This window comes from Pangasianodon hypophthalmus, chromosome 5 (genome assembly GCF_027358585.1).
Source record: "Pangasianodon hypophthalmus isolate fPanHyp1 chromosome 5, fPanHyp1.pri, whole genome shotgun sequence".
NCBI lineage: Eukaryota > Metazoa > Chordata > Actinopteri > Siluriformes > Pangasiidae > Pangasianodon > Pangasianodon hypophthalmus.
In genome coordinates, this window is record NC_069714.1 from 27792753 (window position 1) to 27804729 (window position 11977).

Consider the following 11977-nt stretch of genomic DNA (forward strand, 5'->3'; position numbering starts at 1 on the left):
ATAATGAGTACTGGATTAGGTGACGGGTCATTCCCATGCTTTTCATTAGTGTGAACTGACTCAGTTGTGCAGGGGGGAGATGAATCCTGTGTGGTTTGTTCCTCACAGTTTCCAATACGCAGGAGAAACGGTGAAAGCGTCTACAACATAAACAACATAGTCGTCCCGATGTCTCTGGCCGCCTCTACCACAGTGGAGAAGCTGCAGTATAAGGACATTCCCACACCCAGGTATCATGGTATACAGTATGATTGAACTGTTCTTTTATAAAAAATAGGTGACAAATTAGAAGAAAAAAACAAACATAAAGTGTGTTAGTAACTGGTCAGCACACCACCAGAACTGCAGAACAGCTTCAGCGCCTCTACAAGTCTCTGGAACTGTTCTCGAGCAACGAATGCCATTTTTTCCAAAAGATATTCCCTAAACTGGTGAATTGATGAAGGATGGTGGCGAGTGCTGTCTAACACGCCACTCCAAAATCTCCCACAATTGGAAGCCAGAACATTTTTTTTACATCATTCTTCATTCATCCTCATGTGCTGTGGATGAGGGCGGAGTCATACTGGAAGAGTCCACACCCATCAGGATAGAAATATTTCATCATAGGATAAATACAATCAGTCAGAAGAACTTTGTATTGGTTTGCAGTGATTCTTCACTCTGAGAGGACAAGTGGAGCCAAATCATGACAGTAAAATAAATAAATGCCCCCCACACCATAACAGAACTACTATTTGGCCAAATGTTTATGGACACCTTACCATCAAACCCATATGTGGGCCTTCCTCAAACTGTTGCCACAATGTTGGAAGCACACAATTGTCTAGAATGTTTCTGTATGCTGTAACATTAAAATTTCTGTTAAGTAGAACTAAGAGGCTCAAACTTGTTCCAGCATGGCAATGCTCCTCTGCACAAAGCGAGCTCCATGAAGACATAGCGTGCCAAGTTTGGAGTGGAAGAAGTCAAGTGTTGTGCACAAGAGCCCTGACCTCAACCCCACTGAACACATTTGAGATGAACTGGAACGCTGACTGTCGTGCCAAGCCTGACTCAATGCCTGACCTCATTAAAGCTCTTGTGGTGCAATGGGCAAATCCCCACAGCCATGTTCCAAAATCTAGGAGAAAGCCTTTCCAGAAGAGTGGAGGTTATTATAGCAGCGACCTCCATATTAATACCCATGGATTTGGAACGGGATCTTCAACAAGCACATATGGGTGTGATGGTCCACATACTTTTCCACATACAGTGTACCTTTTTCCTTTAAATTGTGAATGGTCTGTGGGATTGCAATCATACATTAAATTCAATATAAACTAGATTAGGAGACAGCTGACTTTATCCTGCCTTTCCAAATGGACAGTCTTCAGTTTCAGTGAGATACCTTGCTCAATTAATTGTGCTTGTATTCTTAAAAATTGTGCTGATACCAACATCTGATACCAGGTGATACTCTGTGACATAAGCCTAGGGTATGTTGTCGTACTAATGAACAGAAGACACAAAGTGACAGCGATCTGGACGTATTTCACAATTAATGATGAAAATCAAAGCAAAGCAGAGTGCAAACTGTGCTCTGTAAAAATATCAACGGGAGGAATTACAGCATCTTTCTAGAATATCAGTGACCTGATAAAACAGAGGTATTCGTGAGTGTGCAGACGTGTGAGAGTACCAGTCAAGGTGCAATTCACGCCAACGCAATAACATTTAAACATAAAACCCTCGCTTCTCCACTGCAACACTACGCAATCTAAGCTAACTAATGTAGCCAGTTAAAGCACTTCATTTAAAATCTACTCGCTAATGTTATAACGAGTAGCCTAAAACACATGCTTTTAATGGATGCTATTTAAACTGAGGAACGTTAAATTCTTGGCACTGTGTTGATATATAATGCAAGAATAGCAATGATATTTTAAAGTGTACATGCTAAAATAGCAGACCATGTATGGAGACTATTGAGATAACTTGTGTAATATGAGCACATGTCTAATAAGCATATATTTTTATGACTGATATCTTCTGTGTTCCTTCAGCTGGAGGGTAGTGGAGCTTTCGCCGCTTGTAAAGAAAGAGGTGGAGGAGGATATCGATAAGGTACAGACAGTTACCTATACGCATGAACATTTATATTCCTGGCTCAATCTCTGTAATAAACATTGGCTTTTTAAAATCATAGTCATGTGACAGAAATGATGATGTTTTAGACGATCAACTATGTTTGGAAAAAAAAGGGAAATTATCCTGAGCCAAATCATGTAATCTGGATGCACTTTGCTCTTATTCTTCATCAGAAATGAGCATGTGTGCGAAGTGTATCTTCTTCTTTTCCGCTCCCTCAGGTGGAGTCGCTATCAGATGAGGTGTTTATTCAGCGACACCAGAGCTACGAGCGCAGCGAGAAACTCTGTTGGAGATCCTGGGAAAAGGGCAGGAGATGCACACATAGGACTAGGTCAGAGAGAGAGAGTGTGTGTGTGTGTGTGTGTGTGTTTGAAATCAAAGCAGAGAGCAACTGAGGGTGCTTTCTTGTGCTCCATCGCCAGCACATGTTTTACATGAGATTCTTTTTTTCCAAAGCAGAGCTTCAGAAAGACTCTGAGTAAAGTGCAGCATTTTTTTTAACCTCCTGACCAATCAGGGCGCAAGTTGGGGGCGGGGAAAACAAGAAAAACAAACATATAATAAGTGTTGGTGAAAAATGTGTCTTGTTAGTGAGTGAATATGAAGAAATTTACATTTTTATGATTTTGCAGTATCACTCAAAATAACAGTTTGTGTATTTTTGGGACAATCACTTCTCTTGATTTTCTGCCTCCAAAGATACAGTGAAGACACACAACCAAATTACACCAATCTTTATTTCATATCCTTTACTGAGAATAATAAACCTAATCCAGAGAGCAAGCTAGGTTAGTTAGTTAGTGCATACTAGCTGGTTAACACTGGTTAAAGCATTCTTATAGTTACAGTGTGTGGGTTACATGAGCTGCTTTTTAAATATTTTTTTTCTTTTATTAAAACAGCCCTGGTCGGTGATTTTTCAGTAAAAAAAAATATATATATATATATATATATATATATATATATATATATATATATATATATATTATGGGTGTAACGATATACTCCAGTCACGATTCGATTCACGATCCTGGCTTCTCGATTCGATTCAATTTGATACCCAGAATATTTTGACCAAAATTTACCTAATTCAGATAAACAATGCAAAACAACATGTATTTATGTCTGTGTAAAACTTTATATTTAGTTATGTTTATATTTAACTTTAACTGTATTTAGTGTTTAATATTGTAAACAAAATGTACTACAGGTTCATATCTTAACAATAAATAAATGTATAAATTCTCCCAAAAATTTGATTGAATAAAAAGGGTTTCTAATCTCATTTTAACAGGGAATAGAGCTCCAAAGTCGGCTAAAATGCCCAGCTTCTCTGATTGTTTTATGACTTCCGTGTTGTTTGAAAGCTACTGAAGAGCTTAACTGTTATAATCTGTTATAATGTGTGTTGGTCATTATGATCCGGAGCTATTGGTCACTTCACAAGTGCAGATGATTCCTGGTAATGGCGCAGGCTGTCCACAAAAGAATGCGATCATGTGACCAGCATGTGCTCTATATATTTGAACTCTATGGGTTGTGCAGATTGGGACCCCTGGTGTTCAAACAGTGCAATTGCATTAGAGGCATAATTAACAGAATGCTGACTTCCACAATGCACATTTTTCATCATGGTGCATCATTAAACCCCTTAGAAAAAAAAGTCCTAAAATGCAACATTAAAGTCAGGTACCAAAAGGTCACACTGGACGAGCTCGCACTGGTTTTGAGGCTTTGTTGTCGGCCGTAATGAACGTGACACAAAAAGGTGTGTATGATATTAAAGTGTAATAAACCATTTCACGTAATTAGGTTTTCACCCTATATATTGAGTTTGTGTTTAAGAATAGACTTTTTTGCTGATTTTTTTTTAATTTGGTAGATTATTTTCTTAGATCTTCCAGTGTCTGTGTCTTCATCTCCACTCCTGTCACGCAGGTTTTCCAGCAGTACGGACGTATCATCTGATTGTGAACCAGTGTCATGGACGTGCAGCACACCTACAGACGCAACACAGGACAACATGGAGGAAAGAGAGGTGAGAAGGATTATAGCATGCACCATACAGTGCTAATGCTAATGGATACTAGTTGAATAGGAATAGTGTGGTCATGTGTGTCTTTAGTATTGTGTGTGCAGTGTGTGGTGTCAAGCAGTGTGTGTTGTGTGTATGTGTGTATTGTTGTGAGCCGTTATCTCTGAAGGACTCTTGAGCAGCACTGTGGATGATTGTGTTGCATCTGTCTGACGAATTGGCTTGATTGTCCTGAGCCTGGTGCACACACACACACACACACACACACACCTGCAGCCCCTGTAGTGTCAGATCTATTTTTACAGCTCCTTTATCTCCGTCATGCAGTAGTAAATGTCAAAAGGTGATGGCTTCCCTCCACGCCATTTCTCTCTCTTTGTCTCTCTCTCTCTCTCTCTCTCTCTCACACACACACACACAAACCCTCTGCCTGGCATGAAAGTCAGCTGCTTGTGCTAGACACACTGACCTGAACAGACAAACAGCTTGTGCCACGGACACCTTGATTTACTGCTCTGTCTGAAAGCTTCAGGCTCAGGGCGAACGCTTGTAGAGAAAAGTGTAAGAAACAAAGAGACCGAGGAGTCCTGGGAATAACAGTGATCGTGGTCAGAGTGCGTACAGGATACTTATGCTGCGTTCAAAGCAAGGTTGCAACTTGTAATTTCACCTGTACAACCTGTAAAAACCAACTTGTCAGCTTGGGGTAGTCTTCATAGCTACCAGTTCCTTCCCTGTTTACGGAGTGACGTCAAATCAACATGGCCGCTCACTCTGTGAACACTATAAAGTCCCCTTCTCTACTTTCCAATGAGTTTATAGCAGTAGATTTAGATCAGTTATTATACAGACACAGTCCTTGGTTAAATCTATAACACTGACCATAATAATCACTGTTTTGACAAGATAATCATCATTAGATTATTGCTAAGATAGTCATCATTAGCTTGTTGCTATGCTACTTGCTGCTGTTGTTGATGAATTGCAATTTACATCCAAAATGTTGCACGAATGTTTGAAGTTCACTACAGTAGAACAGAACCAATAGCCAATCAGGCCTGTAACTGTAAAAGTGCAGATAAAGTAGTGATTTATGAGCCTTAGATGCTCTCACAGAGCAAGCAAAAGCCACGCTGTCGATGTCACGCTGTCAGTGTTGATGTCGATGTTTTTCTTTTCCCACTTTGTATGTCAAACTTCCCGAGGTGAGAAATGATTTTATTACAACTCAGAAGGCACCACGTTCGCAGCATAACAGTACATGCTTTTTAAAATCCTGAGAGATTATCCAGTATGAACTGCAGTTGTTTGTGACCGAAAAAGTTTAAATATACGCCTACAATGAAGTGTTGATTTTAACCCTTTACAAACAATCTTAATGGTGATTATAATTAGAAATTGATTAAATACGCTGTTTTTATTTTTGACTGTTTTTTAACACTGAGCAGCAAATTAGCAGTGAAATTGTCAGCCATGTGGACATCAGGCAGTGAATTTATAAAAGGATTATGTCTAAAAGTGCTGTTATGTGCTTTTTTTTAAAACTGGTTCCAGTTACTTACTAACAGCTGTGTCCTCCTCGCTTTTAAAATGGCTGCTACAGCCCTGATTTGACGCTTTGCTCCCTAACGCAGTAGCAACCAATCAACTGCCTTTGCATGATACTGTCTCTGCATTGCATATTTATTCACGTATTTGTTTCCCACGTCCTCATAGCCTCAGCCGCCCTGGGAGAGACGCGTGTTCCCGCTGTCTAAGACTGACGAGGAGACTCTGAGATGTGACGAAGTCGCACTTAAGACAGAGGATGTTCTCTGGCCAAAGATCGAGGAGATGGAGTCCAGTTTGTCAGACAGCAGCTGTAAGAACAGCGTCTCTTCCCTCTGTAATGCTCACACACCTCCCTCTGCTGGAAACACACAGAACAACAAGTGCAAAGTGACTTCAACACCGACTCACACTGGTACATCAGTTTAACTGTTCGTTTAAACCGCAATTTTTTTTCATTTATAATTTATTTTATTAACTCCTAATGGTTCAGATTGATGGAATTAATCTGGGATTTTTTGTTCACACAGACATCCTCTCACCTGTGCACTACAGGAGCAGAGGGCTACGGAGCAGGAAGTGACATCACGCTGATAAATCAGACGTAAATCCGTCGTTGCTGAATGATACTTTGAGATGCTTTTTTATTTCACCTCTCCACTAACAGAGTTTTAACATGGTTTTATTATATATTTTATTAACATACATGGTTTTACTACATTTTTGTATCATATTTTAATGTAATGTAATATATTTATTTTTTAAATAAGTGTTTTTAAATATGTAGTATGCTTTTCCCAAGCTATAGTCTTAGCATTGGTTTAGGATTTCACTTTGCAATGGAGAAATGGCCGACTGTTTTCCTCCTGTTGGACAGTAAATCGACATACCTCATCAAATTAAGCAGACTCTGGACTTCATTGGAAAAAAAAAACAAAACACACTAACTGAAACAGTCTACTTTAATATAAAATCCAGCCAGACAGTCTAACACCAACCACTAAAACTAGCACAGCAAACTACCCCGGCTTTCCAAATTTCACTTTCACGTAGTCTCATGGCTTTGCTTTTTTTTACTCACTGCAGCAGCGAGATGGATCTAGAGCAGGACTGTAGGACAATATGTTCTTTATAGCACAGTGTGGTTGAATTCTCAAATCTGATTGGTCAGAGTGTGTGCATTATTTATGCATTGGTGCACGGCTTGGACAATAGCTTCAGCTTTAACGTGAATGATAGGTTAATATTAATGTGCTCGTTCTAATCCGTTATTATTTCTATAGGAGCAGCTCATACACGATGTTCACATAATCTAAGACTAATAATAAGTGGATTTAAAAACAAACCCTGTTTAACAAACAAAATGGTTGATGCAGTGATGTTTTTTTTTTTTTTTTGTTAGGCAACATTTATTTAACATTATAAACACAGTCTCAGGTGTCAGCACTTTGTAACAGTTCAAGTTTCCCAGCTCAGGAAAGTCTTCAGGATTTTTTTTTGTGAGAGAGAGAGAGAGAGAGAGAGACTGAGAGAGGGAGAGAGACTGAGAGAGAGCGAGAGACAGAGAGAGAGAGACAGAGACTGAGAGTGAGAGAGAGAGAGAGAGAGAGAATGAGAGAGAGAGACAGAGAGAGAGAGAGTGAGAGACAGAGAGAGAGAGAGAGGGAGAGAGACTGAGAGTGAGAGAGAGACAGAGAGAGAGAGAGACTGAGAGAGAGAGAGAGACTGAGAGAGGGAGAGAGACTGAGAGAGAGAGCGAGAGAGAGAGAGAATGAGAGAGAGGGAGAGAGACTGAGAGTGAGAGAGAGACTGAGAGAGAGACTGAGAGAGAGAGAGAGAGAGAGACTGAGAGAGACTGAGAGAGAGAGAGAGACTGAGAGAGAGACTGAGAGAGAGAGCGAGAGACAAAGAGAGAGAGAGAGAGAGCGAGAGAGACTGAGAGTGAGAGAGAGACAGAGAGAGAGAGAGACTGAGAGAGGGAGAGAGACTGAGAGTGAGAGAGAGACTGAGAGAGAGAGAGAGAGAGAGAGAGACAGAGAGAGAGAGAGACAGAGAGAGAGACTGAGAGTGAGAGAGAGACTGAGAGAGCGAGAGACAGAGAGAGAGAGAGAGAGACTGAGAGACTTTGACTTTAACATCTCTTTAATTACAATCCATTAATACAAAATACACACCCTTAACAATACATTATTTCATAAAATCATATTCTTATAAATAAGTATAATTAAAAAATAGATAAATAAATAAATAGAGTCAACTACTTTTACAACAGTATATCACAGCCTCCCTCCTCCGTGGGTTGACATGAGATATTCCCCACTCCCATATACAGAAAAAAGCTTCAGTATCATTCACCAGTTCATAATACTTGTACTCCATAACCAGCCTACTTTTCACCAGAGCTCTGAACATGTTTAACGGATCAGTGTCACTGTTAAGCAACATTTTTCTCTTTCTTGTCAGCCAAATTGCCATTTTTGCCTTACTAAATAAAAAATTAATCAAAACAATTTTGCTCTTGTTTGAGGTGCTATATTTTGGTCCAAAAATAAAAAAACTATTTGTAAACTTAAAACCGAAATTATGACTCAAGTCTCTTAACACACCAAGCAATCCTAGTAGCCTTGGGCACCCAATAAATATGTGAGACACTGTTTCTGGAATACCACAAAACAAACATTCTTCTCCTTGCATAGGATTTAGATGAGCTTTATAACGGTTTGTTGCTAAAATCCAATGAGAAATCCGCCACTGCAAATCCCCACTTCTTTTTTCAACTGGTTTCTTATACAATGACCTCCAACATCCTTTTGGAGAGGCACCCAACTCAACAAAATTAGTCCATTTAGTCTCTGGAAGATCTTTCAATACTCTTAAATTTAAATATTTGACACAAACAAGATAAAGTGACTTCTTAGATATAGTGCCAAAGAGACCAAGCTCAGGTGTTGTGAAAGAAAGTAATCTTCCATTCACCTCCTGCCAATCTCCTGTATTTACATTCACACGAATGCTGGGGAACACACTCTTAACTGTCCCTGTCTGCAGTGCTATTACAGGAATAAACTCCTGAATCTCAGATAATAACTTTTCAACAGTCCGTACAGAATGGATTCCAATCTTCATGGCTAGATTCTCTGCGGAAATCCATCGGTCCATTGACCTAAGATGACCTATTTTGCATATTCCTGCTCTAACCAGACTTGTGCAGACACCCTTAGATTTTAAAATCACACTAGGTAACAGAGGATTAAAACATAAAGGTTCTTCAAGAACCCACTCATGTGTTATCTCAGACTGCTTTCTTTTAACCTTAAATATTTGCCATGCGTTTAATACTGATGTATAAAAAGAAGAGAGTCCATTGAGATCCACTTCCTTCAATTCCATTAAAAAGAGGTGTCTATCTAGGTTCATCCGCCCCACTCTCTTTAATAAAGCGCAAGCTAGTTCTGTCCAGTTCTGAGACTGTTGATAGAGGAGTCTTTGTGCCGTCTGCAGTCTAAAAGCAGCTACTTTGGACTTAATGTCCATAAGGCCTTGGCCTCCCTCACCTAGCTGCAGATACAATACTGACTCTCGTAGCCAATGTTGTCCATTCCAGAAAAAATTAACAAACACTTTTTGAATTTCTCTAATGAGTTCGTCTGGGGGGTTCAACACAATTAATTTATGCCACAGGACAGAGGCGGCAAGGTTATTTATAACCAACACTCTTCCTCTATAAGATAGTTGAGATAGAATCCAATTCCATTTTGATAATCTGTTGCAAATTTTATCTTTAACACTTTCCCAATTTTTTCTTTGATACACTTCAGAACCTAAAAATATGCCTAAAAACTTAAAACCATCTTTTTTCCACTTGACATGTCCAGGGATAACAGGTAAAGGCGTTGTTCTTTTCTCATTGCACCAGAATGCTTCTGTTTTACTCCAATTCAATTTTGCAGATGATGCTCTCTCATATAAAGAGAGACTGTAATTAACAACATCAATATCTCTTTGATCTTTAACAATTACAGTAATATCATCTGCATATGCTGTTAACTTAAATGCATCACAGTTCCCATCAACCTTTAGACCAGACAGATCTTTTCTTATTAGACAAAGGAGTGGCTCCACTGCTAAAGCATATAGCTGACCAGACAGGGGGCATCCTTGTCTTATTCCTTTAAGTAATCTTATTGGTTTGCTTAACCCACCACCTATTTTTAGAACACAAGAGGCATTCATGTATAACAGCTTGATCCACGAAATAAAACTCTCTCCAAACCCAAAGGCATTCATTATTTCAAACAAATAGCCATGGTCAACTCTATCAAAAGCTTTTTCCTGATCCAAGAACAGAAAGCCAATATCCACTTCATGTAGTTTAGAGTAATCTAAAATGTCTCTCATCATAAAAATGTTATCATATATTGTTCTATCTGGAATGCAGTAGGATTGATCTTGATATATTAAATCTCCCAGTACTGTTTTCAACCTGTTTGCCAGGACTTTAGCTATTAGCTTATAATCAGTTGTTAAAATTGACACAGGCCTCCAGTTTTTAAGAACACTCAAGTCACCTTTTTTTGGTAATAGTGTTAATACTGCCCTTTGGCAGCTTGTGGGAAGGCGTTTTTCTTTAAAACACTCTTGGATCACCTCATAAAGGTCTTTTCCAATGTAATTCCACACGGCTTTATAAAAGTCCACTGATAGCCCGTCGATTCCAGGTGCTCTCCCTGGCTTCATCTGTTTCACGGCATCAGTTAGCTCCTCATACGAAACAGAACTGTCCAGTTTCTCACTCTGCGTTTTAGCGAGAGCTGGCAGCTGCTGCACGAGCTGTAACACACATCCAGTGTCGATTTCTTCTTTTCTATACAAGTCTGAGTAAAAGTCCACTGCAAGCTTTCTCATTTCTCTGACATCAAAAGTCTTTCGTCCATCAGGTGTTGTCAAACAATACATTTCATTTTGTTGTTTTGACACTTTTTCTAAGTTGAAAAAATAAGCAGTGGGAGCATCCACCTCATGTATTGACATAAACCGGGATCTTATCAGGGCACCTTTAGCCCGCACTTGCAACAAATGTTCTAAATCTTGTTTCTTTTCACATAAAATGTCAGCTGAAGAAGAATCGGAGTTCTGAATCATACCAGATGTGATGTGTAAGATCTCTTGTTCTATTTCAGCAATTTTTTGTTTTATTTTTCTTGTTGAAAGGCACGTATACTGCTGACAAAAAATTTTTATTTGCGTTTTTCCTATTTCCCACCACTGTATTACAGTCTCAAATTCCTTTTTCTTAAAACGCCAGTCATTCCAAAACAGTTCAAATTTTTCATAAAACTCTTTTTCTTTCAGCAATGCAATGTTAAATTTCCAATAAGGACTTTTAAATTCAGATTGTGTCAAAGCAACATTGACTGTAATAAAATGGTGATCAGATAAACAACATGGAGAAATATTACAACCCGTTATTCTATTATTTTCAGCACGCTGGACATAAAACCTGTCCAGTCTTGCTATACTTATCATTCCCTGTGAAACCTTTGTCCATGTATATTGTTTCATCTCTTTATTCCTATCTCTCCAAACATCTACCAAATCATTCTGAGTTATGAAGCTTTTTAAGAAAGAAGCTGATACAGGATGTGGTTCCTCATTATTTCTGTCTAAAAGAAAATTAAGAGTACAGTTCCAGTCCCCACCAATGATTAAAACACCATCCAAAGTATAGTCTTTCAAAAATTCTCCTAATTTTCTAAACATGATAATTCTATCTGACCCTTTATTTGGAGCATAAATATTTATAAAAACAAATAACTGATTTCTAACTTTAGCTTTCACCATCAAAATACGTCCTTTCTCTATTTCCCTTTCTGATAAAATACTAACATTAAGGTGAGTTGAAAACAAAATCGCTACACCTGCACTGACATTTGTGCCATGGCTTAAAACCATTTTTCCCTCCCACCACAGGTTTAACTCAGATTCATTATGTATGTCACTATGAGTTTCTTGTAAAAATACTACTTGAGTATCTTTAAGCCTAAGAAATTCAGATAGTAGAGCTCTTTTTTGCCCGTCCCTCAGCCCATTCGCATTTAAAGATCCTACTCTAAGCCTCTGCATTGCAGGAGAGAGAGAAAGGAAACACAGAAAATGACAGACAAGCAAAGCAAACACAAAGTGAGATCCTACACCCATGTGCTTTATTTCTTCCATTTTGACACTTTTTCGTGATCTTTTTGAGCTTTACGTACAGTTGTT

The 11977-nt window shown here is 38.8% G+C and overlaps 1 protein-coding gene across 1 annotated transcript in view; it reads left to right on the forward strand.

Annotated features, from left to right (window-relative positions):
* The window catches only part of kansl1l (KAT8 regulatory NSL complex subunit 1-like), a 41837-nt gene that overhangs the window by 24120 nt on the left and 5740 nt on the right, over nt 1-11977 (forward strand). The window contains exons 11-16 of the mRNA XM_053234338.1: nt 109-230; nt 2046-2106; nt 2352-2464; nt 4072-4171; nt 5885-6131; nt 6247-6320. Of these exons, the coding sequence (XP_053090313.1) occupies nt 109-230; nt 2046-2106; nt 2352-2464; nt 4072-4171; nt 5885-6131; nt 6247-6299 (696 nt within the window). The 3' untranslated portion in view covers nt 6300-6320. The remainder of the gene's footprint in view (nt 1-108; nt 231-2045; nt 2107-2351; nt 2465-4071; nt 4172-5884; nt 6132-6246; nt 6321-11977) is intronic.